General features: G+C 36.9%; 1 protein-coding gene and 1 long non-coding RNA gene across 9 annotated transcripts in view; one reads left to right on the forward strand and one right to left on the reverse strand.

Moving 5' to 3' along the window:
• CNTN4 (contactin 4) overlaps window positions 1–20,913 on the reverse strand; it is a 914,517-nt gene that overhangs the window by 213,526 nt on the left and 680,078 nt on the right. For all 8 annotated transcript variants that reach the window (XM_058726189.1, XM_058726188.1, XM_058726182.1 and 5 more), the window contains one exon: window positions 14,330–14,425. In XM_058726189.1, the coding sequence (XP_058582172.1) occupies window positions 14,330–14,425 (96 nt within the window). The remainder of the gene's footprint in view (window positions 1–14,329; window positions 14,426–20,913) is intronic.
• LOC131509883 (uncharacterized) lies at window positions 1,252–2,328 on the forward strand. The gene is made up of 2 exons (XR_009260757.1): window positions 1,252–1,844; window positions 2,176–2,328. It is a non-coding gene; the product is annotated as an uncharacterized LOC131509883 (long non-coding RNA).

The raw sequence follows: 20,913 nt of genomic DNA on the forward strand, positions 1-20,913 counted from the left end.
CCAACCAAATGTGGGTGTATCCCTTTATTCCCTCAAACTGGCCATGGCGGTGGGTAGAGGGGTGGTCCCAGAATTCCCATCTCAAGTCTTAAGTTTAAAGCAATTTGATAGCCATGTTCCCTTTCCAAATTACTGGTGTGTGGCTATCATTAATTTAGTAAGATTCTGAGGAACTAAGAGAGAACTCCCTATTGTTTCAGTTATGACCTTCACGGTGAACTGGCAGAACCCCTTTCCTTTGTCCACACCCAATATGCCATGTGAGCCTCTTTCTCTGTAAAGCATTAGTTAGTAGAACTATTGGTTCCTAGTGACTTTGGGGAGCAGGGAGATGGTGTATCCTGTGTATGTGTTAGTAAGCCCGGTAGGTCACTTCCTCTGGATACCTTAGGAAAAAAATGTTTTCTTATAATAAGGAGATGGCCATCAGACCTTTAAATTAGATGTCTGGACTAAAATATATGTAATATAGGAGTACCTGGGTGAGTCAGTTGGTTACGCATCTGACTTTGGCTCAGGTCATGATCCCACGGTTTGTGGGTTTGAGCTCCGTGTAGGGCTCTGTGCTGACAGCTCAGAGCCTGGAGCCTGCTTCACATTCTATGTCTCTCTCTCTCTCTCTGCCCCTCCCCTACTTGTGCTCATTCTCTTTCTCTCTCTTTCTCTCTCAAAATAAATAAATAAATAAATAAATAAATAAATAAACATTAAAAAATAAAAACAAGAAATATATTTGATATAGAGATACAATGTGGCTATTGCAGAAGACTTTAAAGACATCCTTCCCACATTCCTCGTTGTAAATTTAGTTGTTTAGTCATGAGTCTCTGCTCAAATCTGAATATTTGTGTCTCCCCCAAATTCATATTTTGAAATCTTACCCCTAAAAGGTAGAAGTATTAGCAGGTAGGGCCTTTGGGAAGCGATTAGGTCATGAAGGTGAAACCCTCATGAGTGGGATAAGTGCTCTTATAAAACAGACCCCACAGAGCTCCCTAGTCCCTTCCACCAATGTGAGGACACAGCAAAATATTACCTGTAATGAACTGGGAAGAAAAGCCTCACCCGATCATTCTGCCACCCTGATTTCAGAATTCCAGCTTCCAGAACTGTGAGAAATAAATTAGTTTTTTACAAGCCACCCAGTCTGTGGTATTTTGTTATAGCAGCCTGAAAAGATTAAGATAGTCTCCTATGGTTATTGCTCAATTTGGCCTATTTGTGCTATAATTATAGGTAATTCTTCAAATAAATTTTTGATGACTACTCTGTTTTTAGTCTGATTAAAACTTTCTTTGTTTTTCACAAAAAGCTAGGTAATAATAAATCAGCCTTAGCTACAAAGAACCCATGTTTCAATACTTCCTTCCACTGTAACTCATCCCCTATCTCACTTAAAATATCTTCAGCAGCATCTTACTTTCAGAAAAACACCCTAATCTTTAACACTACTCCAGAGCCCAGTCTCTGCCTATATCCCAGTCTTAAAGTTGTACTATTCTCCCCACCGCTCTTGGGTACCACATGACTTCTTCTCATGGCCAGACAACCTTCCCCACTCCAGATGCACGTATTGTTGCTCTGGCTGTGATACCATTCCTTCCCTTTACCCTTTCATCCTTCTCAATCTGAGCTCCAGAGCGACTTCTGCAAGGAAGTTTCTCCCAGGTTACATCATGTCTTTCTAACAGATACCTCATTTTACTGTGCTTTGCTTTACAGTGCTTCACAGACCTTGCTTTTTCACAAATTGAAGGTTTGTGGCAACCCTGTGTTAACCCAGTCTGTAGGTGCCATTCTTCCAAGGGCATTTTGCTGACTTCATGTCTCTGTGTCACATTTTGGTAAGTTTTGCAATATTTCAAGCTTTTTCATTATTATTTTATGGGTTGTGGTGATCTGTGAGCACTGAGTTTTGATGTTACTATTGTTAACTATTTGGGGGTACCATGAACTGTGCCCATACATGAGGGTGAACTTAATTTATAAATGTGTATGTTCTGACTGCTCTATCAGCTCGCATCTCCCCATCTCTCTCCCTCTCCTTTGGCCTCCCTATTTCCTTTCCAACAATACTGAAGCCAAGCCAATTAATAACCCTACAACGGTCTCTAACTGTTCTATAGTCAAAGAAAGAGTAAAGTGATGTAGAAAACTTCACTGTCTTATTTTCAGAAACTGCCACAGCTACTCCAACCTTCAGCAAACATCACCCCGATCAATTAGCAGCCATCAATATTGAAGCAAGACCCTCCACCAGCCAAAAACATGACTGTGAAAGCTCAGATGATGGTTAGCAATTTTTAGCAATAAAGCATTTTTAATTAAGGTATGGACATCATTTTTTGAGACATACTGCTCCTTCACACTTAATACAGTATAGTATACACATAACTTTTATAAGCACAGAGAAACAAAAAATTCATTTGGCTTGCATTATTGCAGTATTTGCTTTATTACAGTGGTCTGTAACTAAACCCACAATATCTGTAAGGTAAGCCTATATTTTACATGATTAGATCATTGAGCCCTGTTGTTCACTCAGCCCACAACCAAAAGCACACATTCCAATGTGACTATCTGAATACCCCCTAACTCCTCAGCAGACCTCTAAGTCTGTGGTAGGGGAACCATTCTGTTTTTGCTCACTGCTATATTGGCCACGTCTATACCAATGCCTTTGCAACTGAGAGGTTCTGTCAAAGTCAGATATTTTTATTTTTAAAAAGCAATCTATTCTCTTCGATCTGAAATCCTAACTTACATACTTCATTAGGACCTAATTATAAATCCCATTTATCACAATCACTTCCACTGAAATAAACTGGAACTGTACATTGATAAGGAATGCTGGCTTGCGGATAGAGTGAACAAATACAAATGGTAGCAGGACTCACAGATGAGAAGGTGTAGGAATGTCTTTTTTATATTTATGTGTTCATTTCAGAGCTGTGTTATACCTACCTTGTTTTACAGTAAGTGGAAGCCACAAATTGAGGAAATACGATACTTAAATCAGCTACATTTTATTTTTAAATTTTTGTCTTTTCAAAAGGCAAAAGTTTGCATAAAGTGATAAGAACTTGGCTTCAAACACCTACAACCAAACTATTTTGGCATTTCCTAGGTGTTCTCTAGTTTATGTGCTGTTTAAGGGAATGAGAAAGCATACACGTTCCAAATCACATCACAAAGTAGAGATTCCTTGGATATTTCTGAAATGCTACATTATCAACTGCAACAATCTCTCCAGCTGTGTCTGCCATATGCATTTATGAATTCCTGTGGAGTGTTGTTATAACACAACTCCTTTCCAGGGGTTAATTTAGACACTGAAGATTATGATAATGTGTTAACCTGCAACTTTCTGATGTGTGTTACAGTTGGAGATGTGAAGAGCTTTCTCAGTACAGCACGGTGGCCCAGTTTTGTTTTGTTAGCAGCCAGTATCTACCTATGAGATCATGAACATTCTTCCAATCAGCTACTGAATTAAAGATCTGACATATCTTCTAGTTCATTATATGGACAGAAGTGGTGTCTCTATAAGAGAAGTTAAAAGAAGTTAAAAGAAGTTTTTCATCCATACTGTTCATCCTTGATAAATATACAACCACTTAATTAAATCATTTTCTTCTAAATCAGTATTCTGATACTACATAGAATCAGAAACTATAACCCTATCTTTAGACAAATTGCCACAATTTACTCTTTGGGTGTGAACTTCACTTGTCCAAATGTGTAGTTTTCTCAAGTCTGTGATTTAGCCTACTTAAGTTATTTTCTTCCTAAATGTCTGAAAACTAACTGAACAAGTTGAAAAATACATATATCAGGAAAATGGCTGACTTCTTATTTGTGATGTAACACTCACAGGATCAAGATCCCTGATAGTACTGAACATTATGGAGCCTTCAATTTCTGATCTCCCAACCAGAGTCTATTTCCAAATTTCCAGGACTCAGACAGCATTTCCTCATTCTATGTACCACACCATTATCCTGCTTAATTCAATGTAACATCATGATGCAATGACCTGACAAAACACCAATTTGTTGCTGAAAACATATCTAAAGAGCTGCTTGTTTCTTCCTCAGCTGAAAAGATGAGATTCGTAGGGTATATTTCCAGTGGGCATTAAAACTAGAATGGTTCCCATACATCCTGCAGTGATTGCCCACTGGATTATTTATGAAATGCTCAGCCAGGTTCATGTTATTGAAAGATCCGTGTTGATCATTTGTTCTGTTCCGGCTGGTACATCCCTTGTAGTACTCTACTGGATATGTAATGAGCTTTTCACATCTCCAGACTCTTCACATCCCAACTAGCACCTGTGATCCCACACAATATCATCCTTCACTGCTTTCTGGGACAGGACCACTCCAAAAGAGAAAGCTCAACATGAAATTGAGCTTTGCTGAAATGATCACAGTTTGCAGATCATTCAGCTTTACGGATCAAACCTCACTTCCCAAATACCATTTCTTTTTGGTGCTAATGTGTTTGGCCCTTACTTTGACTGATCAATGGGCCTCCAGTTCTAAGGATCAAACCTGGAGATAACGTCTTTGATATTTTTTTAAGTTTAAAAAGAGACATTTCCAACCTGAATATAAATCTATCCACAAATACTCTTACATAGTGCCTATCCGTAAATTAAATGCACAGTAACTGTCAGGAGAGAAGCTGGGTAATTAAGGCCATCGTTATTTAACTAAAATGCTTTGGTTTCTGCCAAATAATGAACATGTTAACATTTACACAGAAGCAAAGGAGGAAACAAAGAGATAGAAAAAGAATTTCCTGAAATTTATTTCTGGAATAACTTTTTTCTTAACTAAATGATTCTCTTTAGGCTACTGGAAGCAAAGAAATTTAATTAATTGCTACTTATTAAGTAGCTGAGTTAATTTTTTTTTTTTTTTATTTATTTTTGGGACAGAGAGAGACAGAGCATGAACGGGGAGGGGCAAAGAGAGAGGGAGGCACAGAATCGGAAACAGGCTCCAGGCTCCGAGCCATCAGCCCAGAGCCCGACGCGGGGCTCGAACTCACGGACCGCGAGATTGTGACCTGGCTGAAGTCGGACGCTTAACCGACTACGCCACCCAGGCGCCCCATGAGTTAATTTCTAAGTTTATGGATTTGCTGTGGCTGCAAAACAGTTTAGGTAGAAAGTATATGGCTATCACTCCTTAGGAACTCTTCTTAGAACCCAAACCAACAATTCTCTATACAGGTTAATTTAAGATATTGGTGGTTGGCTACAAAAGGTTTAGAAATTATTCTATGAAAAGGAAATTTTTGCCACTTATGCACTCATTTTTTTCTCTTGATATGTACATAGTTGTTGACACTAAAGCACCCAAAAGTATAGTTATAAAACATTCAAGTTGTTTTAAAAAGCTGACAGGAAAATCAAAGGCAAAAAGTATGCCAGTAGCATTATTGAATAAGCTTAACTAATTGTGGAGATGACTGAGATCAGAAATACTAACCGTAATTCTTGTAGTCATATCTGATGGGGGACAAGCAAGTCATTCTTTAAGACATGCAAGACCTAATTCCCTCCTTTGCTTCCGGTGCCGATTCTTTCTTTGAGCTAAATGATCTCATGGCTGTGAGAAACGGAGCCTGTATTTGTGTAATAAAGACGAATCATCCTATTGGCCTATCCTCCCAAACATGAAACACTCCACCATGCCATTTGTGTGGAAGGGTTTATAACAAGTAGTCTCTGATCAATGTGGCTCTTTTTTCTGCTCAATGAGTGAAAAAGGGGAGGCTTAATGAATGAAGAAAATCATCGCCTTCCAGACGGTTTCACAGTACTCTATGCTGACTAAATATCTAATGAGTTGAAATCTCCTCTGATTGGCAAAGTGGGAAGAAAAAAAAGGGGGGGGGGAACTAGACCATTACATTTCAGATGAAAGAGTCCAGGTTCATATATTTCAAAGGAATATGGTAGAGTTAGAGAGTGAAAACATGTCTTAAGAAAGTTTAATGCCACCCCCCCAAAAGAAAAACCAAAATCCACCCCAAAACAAAACAATACCTAGTAGTCTGTAGCACTAATAACCCTATCACTAAAGGTTAGCCTTTCCTCATTGAATTGCAGTATCTGTTTAAGTAAACACAAAAAGTTTCTTGGGTTAGACAAGAAACTTAGCATGCATTTCCCACAGATATCATAATGTAAACATCAAATATCATACAAGGTAGTTTACCCATGTTTGACTGATCCCTAATACATATGCTTTTTTATTAAAGTATAGTTGACCTACAATGTTATAATAGTTTCATGTGTATAACACAGTAACTTTACAATTCTATACATTAGGCGATACTCCCCATGATAATCTTAATTACTGTCACCACTCAAAGTTATTACATTATTGACTATGTGTCTTATGCTGTATTTTTCATTCCTATGACTTATTCCTTTTACAAGTGGAACTTTGTGTCTCTTAATCCCCTTTACCTATTTCACCCATGGTCCACAAGCCCTCCTCTCTGGCAACACCAGTTTGTTTTCTGTATTTATGAGTTTGTGGGTTTTTTTTTTGTTTGTTTTTGTTCTCATTTGTTTGTTTCTTAGATTTCACTTATAAGGGAACTCATATAATATCTGTCTTTCTCTGTCTGACATATTTCACTTAGTATAGCACCCTCTAGGTCCATACATGTTATCAAGAATGGTAAGGTTTCATTCTCCCCCCCTCCCCCTTTTTTTTTGAGAGAGAGAGCATACATGTGTGCACATGTGGGGCAGGGGTGAGGAGTGAGAGAGAGAATCCCAAGCAGGCTCCACATGTGGAGCCTGACATGGAGCTCAATCCCACAACCCTGGGATCATGACCTGACCCAAAAATCAAGAGTCTGATGCTCAATTGACTGAGCCACCCAGAGGCCCCTAGATTTTATTTTATTTTTTTTTATGTCTGAGTAATATTCCATTGTATGTATGCATGCATATATGTGTGTACACACACACACACACACACACACCACATTTTCTTTATCCTATCAAAGGACACTTGGGCTGCTTCCATATCTTGGCTGTTGTAAATAATGCTACAATAAACATAGCGATGCATATATCTTTTCAAATTAGTGTTTTTGCTTTCTTTGGGTAAATACCCAGTAGTGGAATTACTGAATCATATGGTATTTCCATCTTTAATTTTTTGAAGAACTTCCATACCATTTTACGTAGTGGCTGCACCAATTTATATTCTCACCAACAGTGCACAAAGGTTCCCTTTCTTGCACATCCTCGCCAACACTTATTGTTGCTCATCTTTTTGGTACCAGTCATTCCCATTCTGACTGGTGTGAGGTGACATCTCATTGTAGTTTTGATTTGTATTTCCCTTATGTTTAGAGACATCGAGCGTCTTTTCATGTGTTTGTTGGCCACGTGAATGTCTTCCTTGGGAAAATATATATTCAGGTCTTTTGCTCACTTTCTAGTTGGATTATTTGGGTGGTTTTAGTGTTCAGTTGTATGAATTCTTTATATATTTTGGATATTTACCCTTTTATTGAATATATCATTTGCAAATATCTTCTCCAATTCAGTAGGTTGTCTTTTCATTTTGTTGATGGTTTCCTTTGCAGTGCAAAAGCTTTTTAGTTTGACGGAGTCCCAATAGTTTATTTTTGCTTTCGTTTCCCTTGCCTGAGAAGACACATCCAGAAAAATGTTGCTAAGGCCAATGTCTAAGAGATTACTGTCCATGTTTTCTTTTAGGAGTTTACGGTTTCAGGTCTTATATTTAGGTTTTCAACCATTTTGAGTTTATTTTTGTGTATGGTGTAAGAAATTGGTCCAGTTTCATTCTTTTGCATGTAGCTGTTAAGTTTTTCAACATTTATTGAAGAGACTGTCTTTTCCCCCATTGTATATTCTTGTCTCCTTTGCTGTAGGTTAAATAGCCATATAAAAATGGGTTTATTTCCAGGCTCTCTATACTGATCCATTGATCTATGTGTCTGTTTTTGTGCTAGTACCATACTGGTTTGATTACTAGAGCTTTGTAGTCTATATTGAAATCTGAGACTGTGATACTGTTCTTCTTTCTTAAGATTACTTTAGTTATTGATGGTCTTTTGTGGTTCCACACAAATTTTAGGATGATTCTAGTTCTGTGAAAAATGCTACTTGTATTTTGATAGGGAATACAATGAATGTATATATTGCTTTGTATAGTATGGATATATTAACATGAAATCTTTCTTCCACCCCATGAACATAGAATATCTTCCCATCTGTTTGTGTTTTCTTCAGTTTCCTTGAACAATGTCTTATAATTTTCATAGTATAGGTTTTTCACCTTCTTGGTTAAATTTATTTCTACATATCTTATGCAGCATTTTAACTGTGCACATTGCTGCCACATTTATTACATGTTTTTACTCTAACATATTTGAGAGGTATATAGAACAAATATAAATATTATTTGGATAACATAATACTGTATGAAGATTGGAGAGTTACACTGAGAAAAAAGATACAGGGAGAGAGGGACAGCCTAAAATGTGGATGAAAGAAAGCTGGAACTGGGCTGCTTCTTGAAGAAAGTGGCCAGTTGTCCAAATGACAGGTTGATAAAACTAGAACCCAGCCATTTTGATATTAATTTTCCAGGGAGTCTGATATGGCATATGGTTCCCAGTAAGTAAACCTCTTAGATGTCAGCAGTACTTAAGACCCACAGGACAGTGTGTTATTGTCTCAGGTTTGGATCTGGATGCATCTTTGGGTGAAACATGAGGGAAAGAGCTAAACTTAGTGTCTATACTACAGTGAAATGAATTGGTATTTGGAGTAAATAAAGATGCACCCAGAAGTCTGAAGGTATATAGAACTGGTAAGCATGGGGGCCAGTATGGGGCAGGGGTTGGGGATTGGCATGGAGTGGGGCTGGGCAGAGCTGGCTGCTTGACAAAATGTGGATGTCTTGAGCATTATTCTGGGCATAGAGGACATTCATTCTAGCATAGCAACATCACTCCAGACCCAAGACCTGTTGGCATAGTTTGAATTCAATAAGAAACTGGGTGAGCCTGGGACACCTGGGTGGTTCAGTTGGTTAAGCAGCCAACTCCTGATTTTGGCTCAGGTCCTAATCTCACGGTTCATTGGTTTGAGCACTCACAGTGCAGAGCCTGCTTTGGATTCTCTGTCTCCCTCTACCTGCCCCATCCCCCTCTCCCTCTCAAAAATATATAAACATTAAACAAAATTACAGAAACTGGGTGAGCCTGATCCGGAAGGTGACATCTTGATGATAGAAACAGTATGTGTGGGAAGACAGAAACCAAAAGGGCTCAGAAAAGTTATGTAATTGGCCCAAGACCACATAGTAAGTTAATATGAGATCTGGGCCTGGAATTTGGTGTCCCAGTTTCCTGCTTTTTCCTCTGTCCTACAGTAAAAACAAAATGATCCAGCTGAAATAACTACGCTGTTGGAAGGCACACTTCTTTCAGGGTTATAATATTCGTGGATATGTCCAGATCAAATCAAATTTCCTGGACCCTGGAGAGGTTTGCAAATAGAGAGGTTTTGCTGAGACAAGATCTACTTGATTTTGTAATGCAGAGATACACATTTTGCACCCTGATGGCAGATTAGAATCATGTATAGTGCTTTTAAAAATATAAAGGATGCCAGAGGACCCCTCTCAAGAAAGGCACACTTAATTGATCTGGGACAGGGCCCAAAGAATCACCAGCATAGAGAATCCAGTACCTGTTTCCAGTGTTGTCTCCTGGACTGGAAAAAAAAAAAAGGGTCACATTCTAGGCAAAGATAACTCTTGACCCTGCCATTGATTAGTGCGTGCCCCCACATAATCTCTTCGCTTCAATTTCCTTATCTATGAAATACATACCCTTACTTCCTATAGGATTATTGTAAGGATCAGAGATAATATAATGGCAGCTAAAGCATTATAAACACCATAAAGAACTCCACAGATGCTCTGTTGTAAGGTCCCTGCATCTCATGCCATGTGAACAGAATCCAAATTTAATGGAAATGTGTTCTGTGTAAAATCATCTAATGATGACAATTATAGCTGGTTTCTAAAAAACCCATAACAATGAAAATAATCTTAGAATCAGAATCACGTGGTTTCTTTTTAATACTCTAGGAAGCCATACTTTCACTAACAGTAATGTAGTAAAAAGCTGGCCAAATGTAAAATGCTACTTTTGAAGATACACACACACTTGAGAAAAAGCCAGTCTTCTTGGTTGTTCATCTCCCTTATCAACATCCACAAAAATAAATGAAGGTAAAGCCTGAGGTGATTATATTTTATTTTAAATTCTTTTAAATGTGAATTTGACATAAAAAGTACTCGACCCTTCTGTTTGGGTGATGTGGAAATCAAAGCACTCCATCTCAGTAGTGTGATTCTGGGCTGGCTTTGTAGAAGGTGATCAAAGTGGGTGGATCTTAAATGTGATGCTGCCTCAGAGTCTCTAAAACAATAGTTTGGGAATCCTGCCCCAGATTTGTGGAATCAAAATATCTTTGGGAAATGGTTGGGCACCCATGACTTTAACATATTGCCTTGATTATGCCTCAGCTTCCTGTCCACCAGTGGCCAGAAGTGAGGTGTGTGTGAGAGAATAGCTTGGGGCTTCTCAAACTTTAATGTGCATATGAATCATTTAGAGATCTTATTAAAATGTGAATTCTGATTCAGTAGGCCATGGGTGGAGCCTGAAATGGTCTTTTTGACAAGCTTCCATGTAAGGCAGATGCTGCTGGTGCATGGACCACATTTTGAGTAACAAGGATCTTGGTGACACATACAAAAAGGAAGGTGAGAACAAAAACCTCCCTGAACGGTTCGGGAGGAATTCACTGATGAATAATACAATTTTAGTACACTGGTAGGAAGAATCTCAAAGTACCTCAGTCATATTCCTACTTAATGAGAGCATGGCTAAGGATCCTGAATTCCTGGTGCCAAATAACCTTGGAGGTGATGGAAAGCCAGGTGAAAATTCTGGATCTCAATAAACTCTATTTCTAATATGAAGGGACATCACGGACAACCAGAGTCCATCACAGTGATTTCCACAGTTTGGTGTTTGTGCTAAAACTGAATAGTAGAATCTATGGAATGACATCACAACTGAATTTGTATCTATTAACCAAAAGACAACAAAGGTGGTACATGTAGTGATTGATAGAGTCCTGGAAATACCTGCTGTCTGAAATGCTTTTCAAAATAGATTAATTGTTGCTCATTTCTATGTTACCCTAAGAAAGTCTGACACCTCACAGCTTTTGAAACAGGACATGCAGCATCCTTTACAATGGATTTCATGCCATTACTCAGTATCCCATTGATACAATAAAAGGCTGACTCATTTCCTTCCCTCTGCATGATCTGTTACAAATTAAACTGGGATACCATATGCTGGGTCTAAAATGCTCGGTATATCCAGTGGCTCATGGTGATTTTGCCAGCTTTCAGGTGAAACACTGTCTGGAGAAGCAACGAGAGAACCCCTGCTATACAGTTTGCACTGGAGGGCTTTGACAACTGGGGGTATTTCATCAGATCATCAGTGACTCCACTGCCCCAAACTGACGGCTGTCTGAGATACTCCCTTACAACTTTCAAGATCCTCTTTGCGTTCTTGCAAATTTCCTTGCCTTGCCTGCCTTGCCCACAGTGTTACTGAGCACGCGATTTCTAATAAAGCCCATAATGAGAATATTTATTTCCTTGTCTTTCACCATCAAGACTGTCAGGAATGTCAGCACAGCTCAAAAAACCGGATTTCAGAGCTGCTGACTGCTGCCAGCAAAGACAAGCACATTTCAGGGGATGTCTATGAAAATTTTTAATATATTTCTCTGTGGGAAGGGGAAAGTATTCAGGTGTCTCACTGTGTAGCAGCACAGCAACACTTCAGGTGCTTTGGCTTTCCCAAAGTTACCATTATGCCAGGGAGGAGTGGGGTACTGTTTTTCTTAATAAGCCTACAAGATTAATTTTTGGAATTGCTGCCATGTTATGAAAGTTTAGTGCTGTGAACGTAGACTGCAGAAGAAATTAGCAAAACCTTCCATTCTTATTTTGATCAGATTTTATTTAAAAAAAATTTTTTTATGTTTATTTATTTTTGAGACAGAGAGAGACAGAGCATGAACGGGGGAGGGTCAGAGAGAGGGAGACACAGAATCCGAAACAGGCTCCAGGCTCTGAGCTGTCAGCACAGAGCCCGACGCGGGGCTCGAACTCATGGGCTGTGAGATTATGACCTGAGCCGAAGTCGGCCGCTTAACCGACTGAGCCACCCAGGCGCCCCTTGATCAGATTTTATAGCAAGAAGAGAAAAGTCAGTTTGAGTGAATTTCACTTTACCTAAATATAGGTCCAGTTAATTGATTTCTTTGTATAAATGACAGAATTCAATAATGCAAGCCTAGTTAATAAACATGTTTAAACTTATTGAGTTATTACCATGTAATGATAGAACTAAAAGCGATCGGAAAGATTTCCTTTGATCTCATCTTTCTATAGATAAGAAGAGTGTGATATAAAAATTAAAACAAAATTGCTCAATATCAAATAATGATTTGAAACAGAGCTAGGGCTGGACCTCATGTCAGGACTCCAAATTTTATTATTCTGGTGCTAATTTGAAGGGAAAACTCAAGTCCTAAGGAGTAAACCTATTTCTCAGAATACAAACTACTGAAATTTAACCTGGATTCTCTGCCAGTCTTCCAAACCAAGAACCCTGAATAATTCCATGTCCACAGTTTAGATTCAGGGAGGCCTCCTCCATGTGCTTTTAACACCCATCGTATTAGAAGTACGAGTCTTTTCAGCTATCTTGTTAATTGTTATTTCCTGCTGCAAAGGTTAGCTGGGGCTTTAGATGAGAAATGAAAAGTTACAACTTCAGAACACAGGACAAAAATAGAAGGATGTTTTTAAATTCTCAGTTTAATTTTTTTGTCTTTTCATCATGTGTTAAGCCAAAGAGAAAATTAAGATAATAACAAGGATAGCAGATAGCAAATTCAACTTTGAGCCAGAATTCCCAAGAACAGAGTTTATCAATCTTGTTACCACAACTTTAGAGGAATCCTAATAGACAGCATTATATATTAAGCCTCCACACTGCTGTGCCCCTTATGGGAAGTCAGATTTGCCTTTCAGTTATCGTTGGTCCTTTTAGCAGACACTGCAAGTTCCATAGTTTCCCTATTTACAAAATTACAATTTTTTTCAGGGCCATCAAATTTATCTGTACAAAATACTTGATTTTTCCATCTCTCTTGCCACTGTAGCTGACCAGTGACATGTAGGTAAAAGTCTTCTGGCAAAGCAAACCTTTCATAATACAAATGCAAACTGAGAGGGAGACTTGGGACTTTTGTTCTTGCCTATTCCCATTTCTGCCTGTCTGGACTGCACACTTGCTACCCTTGCCATTCACCTGTTAAGGACCTCAGAGAAGGATGCGAGAAAGGACTTGCATCCTGGAAGACATCCTCAGGAAGTGGTGCTAGCTTGAGAATACATACCTTTGGAAATGTGTGTAAGAACAACACAAAGCCTGTTGAAGTTTGTGTCAGCTGGGTTTTCAGTTATTTGCAGTCAAACAAATTCCCTACTCTTTATTTATTTACTTACTTATTTATTTATCTTTACTTATTTACTTTGTACTTATTTACTTAAGGAGGACACTTGTTGGGATGAACACTGGGTGTTGTAAGGAAGTGATGAATCATTAAATTCTACACCTGAAACTATTACACTATGTGTTAACTAGGTGGAAATTAAACAAAACTTGAAAAAAATAAACTTAAAAACACATCAAATGAATTCCTAACTGATGTAGACATTATGAGTCTTTACAAAGTGACCTTGGATTCTGTGGTCAGAGGACTTGGGTTCTGGATCTGATCCTTTCCCTAGCCAAAAAAACAGGACAAAATAAAGCAAGGCCATCTTTGAAACCAATTGAGTTGGAGAAAGCATGGGTAGTTTTACCTACATTGCCTTACTAAGCAACAGGATTCTTATTTCAATTGACTCAGGTGTGTTTCCCCTTGTGCCAGCTAAATAGCACTGGGTTGGAACATTTGCAGAATCTGGTATTTTCCTATCTTAATTATGGGAGGCATTGACAATGATTCTTCCTTGACACAGAGAATCTCTGCAAATGACACTATTCCTTTAGCTAGTGCCAAGGGGAGAAAAAGCAACAACAACAACAACAAAATAGCAGCAAGTGAAGTGAAAAGTGTGCACATTTCAGTGCACTTATAGTTTACCTCCTGAATGGGCTGGTGGGCCACATAGTAGTACCATCCCCTGACCTTGTCGGACAGACACAGTGCTTCTTGTTCTTGTTTTAAAGTTTTCAAGATCTGTTAAGAAAGATAAGGAAAAAGAGTTTAAATTGTAAAGGCCGAAGATAATATGAGAGAATTTAAGTATTTCAAAAGAAGACAGTCTTCTGCTGAGAAACAGTAATTGTATCACCCATATCAAGGAAATTCAGTGTAGCTTCTTTTCACATGATATTGTCCTGTCATCCTTGATTCTGTATACTGTAATGGAGCTACCTGTTACATGTGTCTATTTATATTTAAAACACATAAAATTAAATAAAATGTATAATTCAGTTTCTCAGCCACACTAGCTACATTTTGAGTTCAACAGCCACATGTAGCTAGCTAGTGGTTACCATATTGGACAGCAGAGAAATAGAACACTCAAATCAATGCAGAAAATCCTATTAGATGGTGCATATCTAAATGAAGAAACCAAGGTTTAATGAAGTTAAGTGACTTGCCCAACATCTTTTTGTAATTAAATATTATCAGGAACGACATTCATAATATCTGATAATCAATCCTATTCACTTCACAAACCATTCTATTATATGCAATTATACATGTCCCTCTACATATGTAACTAGAATAGGACTCTCTCTGGATATGCACACACATTATATACAATATACAAATAGACATGTGCACATATACATAATTGTTTCAAAGTACGTGTATATTTTTAAATATTTATAAAGTACTGTCCAAGATTCTGTTTTGAAAAAAAAAAAAAGCTCCCTTCTGTCAAGGAGGTCAGCTATAGTTAGAAAGATAAGACATTACAAACCCAAAGATCACAGTTTGCGTCAGCAAACAAGCAGTTACCAATAAAAATGAGTTAATGTAAAAAATGTCTAATAAAGTGACAGACATATTACTGTTTAAAAAAATATTTTTTCCTGTCCTCCCAAATGTAAACCCTCTCAACAAGAAGTATTTTAAGTGCCATTTCATTTTTTGTTGTCTAAAACATTTGATTTCACAACCTCTTATTGGATTCGAAGATTATTCCAAAACAAGTATGTTCTGCAGGGCGGCAAGCTGTGCACACTGGAGATCAGTAATATTTATTGACCATTTCCTACATGCTGGCCATTTTGGCAAGTAGTTCATGATGATTATCTGAAGCGATTCTAACAACAATTATATGGATTAATTACCATTAATGTCTCCATTTTATAGTCTAGAAAAGAGAGGCACCATGAGGTTTGTTAAAGGTTACATGAGTAAGTTATGAAGCTAGGGGGATAAAGTGGACAGACTTCCTGCAGTCAAAGAAAAAAAAAAAACCAAAAAACAAAAAAACAAAAAAACCCAAACGGGATGCTTCTATAACTAGGTTTGACTTTAAGGAGAGGTCAGGATATTAAAGAAAATTTAGACACATACATATCTTCATTACCAACTTCTGGAATTATGCAAATTTAAAAAGCATACATTATTTTCTTCAACTAAGTACTTATAAAAATTTCATTATACATCACTTGGTTGTCAGACTTTGATATAGACACTGTGAGAACACAGCACCTACCCTGTAGGGACCCGAGAGTATAGTGGGCAGGACTGACAGATAACACCTAATCATAGGAAGCCAAAGACTGACAGAGCTGAGGTGTGAACCAGGACACCTGGAGGACATACTGAGTACAATACACAAAAATACTCTAACTTGAATAACATTTCTGTTGTAATAAAATTCTTTTAATCCAATGAGCATCAGGTAAGGCTAAGACATGTTATTTTCTTCCAAGGAAATGGTCGGAGAAGCCTTCAAAAAAGATTAAATGAGAGATTTTAAAAACTTTATTATGGAAAATGGTTTAATATTATAAACCATCATCCCTAAAAGTGACAGTGAATCATTCTGAATTGTCACTTCTGCATACAGGTTCTTAGAATACGTCATCTAAGTTTTTGTACAAATATCCCATCACAATACCAGAGTTGCATAAAAATTTAAGGGCTAATAGGTAATAGAGGTCAAGTCTTATTTAGGCAAAGTCCACCATGGTTCTGATTAGAGGAGGGGCATTTAGAAATGGGGGAAAAAAATAAGAAGCACATGTAATGTGCTTAAATGATCTTTAATTGTCCTTAATGAGCTTGAAAAACTGGATTCCTGTTTCTTCCTTTTCAGTTTATGAATTCATGCAGTTCTACAAGGTTCAGGCAGTCAGAATATATCAAACTAATCTGGTATTTGCAAAAATATTTAGACATATTTCTTAGTAGTTAGTTGATACAAATTCCAGATGGCAAACCCTACTTACATAGTGAGTAAAAAGACTGCATTTGGACAGATTTGACTTTGAAATCAACACTGCCATGTATTAGCTGTGTAACTGACCTTGGGCAAGTCTTCATTTTCTCATAAATAAATGCAAATAAATGTGCTTTGTTTTAAAGTAAGAGTCATGGGCAAAGATTAAATGAGAGAGTACTCGAAAAGCACAAGGCCAAACACAAAGATTGTGCTACAAATCTGGTGTTCAATGTATTTGTTCTGTCCACTAAAGAATGTTGTTATACAGTGGCAGGTCATAATCCAATCATTCTATTTATAAGAGTGTTCCCAATAGTAAGTGAATTCTAGAGAGAATTCTAGAGAGCTATAGCTACTGATAAACAAAGGACACTATACTTATGCACATGTTTAAGGAAAAATTCCATGTCCAAAACTGGTCTTTTCAGATACAACTGTCCATCCAGATCCTAATTACTAACAGTGTGGTAACTATACAAATCAAAGAACTATGTGTGTGAATGGGTATTTTTTGAACCTTGTGTACTCATGGCTAGGCCTGTGTCAGCAATAGTCCTGCACATATTATTATTTTAGAGTCACTTTATTTCCAAAGCCTTGGTACTGGGTAATGATCATAGGCAACAGACTTTATAAGATAGTAAGAGTATATTATGGATAATGCTCTGTTACCATGACCATTGACCTAATAGCAATAATAGCATCTACCTTCAAAATGTATTGAGGTCATACCATGTGCCAAGTGCTTTTCATATAGATCTCATTTATTCCCTCACAGTTTAAATTTCCAACTTGGAGGTGATGTAAGTGAAGTTCAGAGAGGTTCAGTATCATCTTCACCACCCAGGAAGTGGTCAGAAAAATACAAATTTATATCTGTCTCCCTTTAAAGCTACTGGTCTCAAACACCAGCGTCTATGGCTTCCCCACTGATTTAGTGGAAGCTAGTGAAAAAGAACATTCAAACTAGTTACTCAACAGCTTAGTGACAAAAATAAAAATCTTTGAATGAATTGTAAGCTCTTTAGTGATTATGCAAGAAAATCCACATTTCAATGCACAAAGCAATGAGTAGGTACATTTCTTTCCAAATCTTCCTATTTCTTTGCTTTTCCTTGTGGGTGAGTACTAAATGTAGGGATTTTAAACAGTAGGTAAAAAGGATGAAATTGAATGAGGAGAAAACAATCAGAAACAACTCTATTAAGAAGCATGCTCGCTGAATTGTTAACAAAAGGTAGCTGAACAATGTAGTCAATTACTAAAGATATGGTTGAATAAACGACGTATATGTATGACAAGGAATTAATATCCATGTATTGTGGTTTTTCACAACAGCTTATTTTTCCAACTCTGTATATGGTTTACTGACATGTGATTCGTAGACATTTAAAAAATAAATGGCTATACTTTTCGGTGTTGATTTCATTCATCAGCATTTTACATAAATTTTTCTAGAAATCATATGCTAAATGATGCACAATTTTGTGGCAGATGTGTTTTCATATCATATTTTCCTGTGGAAACAATTGTCCTTTATTCTGCTATGGAATGTAATATCAGCATTTCATTTTTAAATGAGATTAGAAAATACGCTATGGAACTTGGAATGTGTATTGAGTGCATAGAGGAAATGAGTTCCATTTAAATTCCTGCGGGAGTAAAAGCATACAAAGGTCTTAAAGCTGCAATATGCGATAAATAATAAAATGTCTTAATATATGAAAATACTTATAATTCAAACTACAGAGTAAATCAGAGAGCGAGGGGGGAAAATCTACATATATTTCCTGTCTGTAAAGTTATTAAATGTTTAGAGGAAAGGAAAAGATACCTTCCAACAAATATCTGGAGGTACTCTAGAGAAAACATCCAGAGGGACCAATATATTTTTTTGAGAAGTAACAGTAAGTGAGAAAAAGTAACTCATGTAGGCCAACACTAAGGGACTACCCATGACCCACTGAACACTGAAGAGCTGAAGCCATTCACAGGGTGGGACCACCCCGAAAAGAGTATAAGTTTAGTTTTAAAATGTCTAGAAGATGTTAATGGGATCATAATACACATCATGGTTTGTTAAGAATCCACAAAGAGGCAGGAGAAAAGGGGAGAGGAAGAATGATACAGTAAACCGTGCAAGTAATGCATGCATTTTTAATGCATGTATTATTTACTACTTGCTAAAAAACACCAATTCAGTTTTTCCTTATTTGGGTAAGCCTGGATTCTATTAATTCTTACAGGGTGGCCTTAGAACAAGAAATTTCTATCACCAGTATCCTTTGTTATTGCTTCCTCCAATTTTGAAAGTAGCAATCAATAAGGAAATCAATACCAACTTGGAAAAATGGTCAAGCAATACATTTGTTATGAATATGATTTTCATAATGATGATTGTACCGTTTGTTTTTTTAAGGCGTATTTTTGGAGCATAATTTTAAAAATTGATTATCATGTAGCATATTTAAAATTAGGTCTTGAATCTGCCATTTGTTTCCTGAGTGTATGCATTTGTGGATGTACATTTGCATGGTTTCTTGAATTCTAGAGACTCATACTGAAAATAAGTCTAAATTTATAAAACCTTAGGAATTGCAAACCACATTTGTCACATTCTTTCCACTCAGGAAGAAGGGAGAAGCCATTAGTACAACTGGCATAGGTGACTGGGTTTCCCAGTAAGAATACATAACAAGATGAAGACTTGCATAATGGTTTAACATGCTGGTTTTGTAGTCAGAAGAACCTGAGTACAAATCTGGTACTCTTATTTTCTTGCTGTACAATGTAGGTGAGTTATTTAATCTCCTAGAACCTCACTTTCATCATTTCTAATATTAGGACAAAAATCTCTATCTCATAGAGCTCTTTGAAGATTAAGATCACGCATATAAAGCATTTAACATACTGTCTGATCCAAAGTCAGTAGCCCATAAATGTTAACATTATCATTATCATTTCTTGGCATCTAAGGAAACCATACAGAAAGTGACTTACTGGGGAAAAGCTTGTGAGTCTAAATTTCCACCAGAAAAAGTAACACCAGAGTGGTCAAGTCAATCCTACCATGGCAAAAAATGCTAATAGGACTTAAAATACATCTATTTTTGTTCATCTTAATTGTGTTTTCAAGTCTGAATAGGAGCTGAAGTAAGCCAGCTACCTTATCCTTTCCAGTGTGTGAACTATAGTCTTTATATGACTTAAAATTAAGATATACTCACATATAAAGGATTCAGAAAATTTTCCTTAAAAACCTATGATGATATGGTCTCAGAGAGCTTGTACCACTTTTTAATGTAAATGTGGTAGCATTTTCATAAAACACTAAAGTAGGATGTAGGTTTATCTTCTACAAAGTATGCAAACATGTTTCAAAACAGAAATAAATTATGAAACATTTTATTATTTACTGATTACATAAATTTACTCATTGAACTTAAAATTGATAAGTTCACACTGCATACTAGTTGTAAACAGATGGGTATAAATGGAAACTGAAATATGTATGTGTATATATATATATATATATACACACACACATATATATGTATATATATATACACACATATATATACATATATATGTGTGTGTATATATATATATATATATATATGATTATAAAATATTGATAGGTATGTTTGTCAGTATCTTACTTTTCCTTATGTCATTAACTTTTCCATTTGCTTATTCAGTCTTCAGCAAATATTTTTTGAGTTCCTTTTCTGTTCCAAGTATTCATGTCAGCTATCTTATCTTTCTAACAACTAAGTAAAACAAAACGAAACAAAAACCTTTGTCTATGCTAAACATCTGATATTAAATATCCCAATTTGTTGGTCCCTAAAGTAAGGGACCAGAACCTGATGCTAGGCGGTAGTCTGACATTGCAAAGTAAAGCAAATCTCTTTCCTGGATATCTTTGTATAGATAACAAAGGGCTTTATTAATATTTCTAAGCTAACGTACACTCAATTTACAAATGACTCATTCATAGAACTGACTTACGACCTTGTTCTTTCATTGTCCCTAATGCTGCTACTATGGACAACCCTATGAAAATTCTTAGAGCACTTATTTCCAAGTACAAAGGAAGAGCCAGTGGGAGCTCTCCCAGATGGTGACTGTGACTGCACAATGTTCTCCCTCCAAATGTCTGAATTTTTTTTCTACCCTTTTTACTCATGTCAGATGAAAACTCTATAATTTAGGGATTATTTTGGAATTGCAAAAATTACATTTTAAAAACATAAAT

Source organism: Neofelis nebulosa, chromosome 4 (assembly GCF_028018385.1).
Source record: "Neofelis nebulosa isolate mNeoNeb1 chromosome 4, mNeoNeb1.pri, whole genome shotgun sequence".
NCBI lineage: Eukaryota > Metazoa > Chordata > Mammalia > Carnivora > Felidae > Neofelis > Neofelis nebulosa.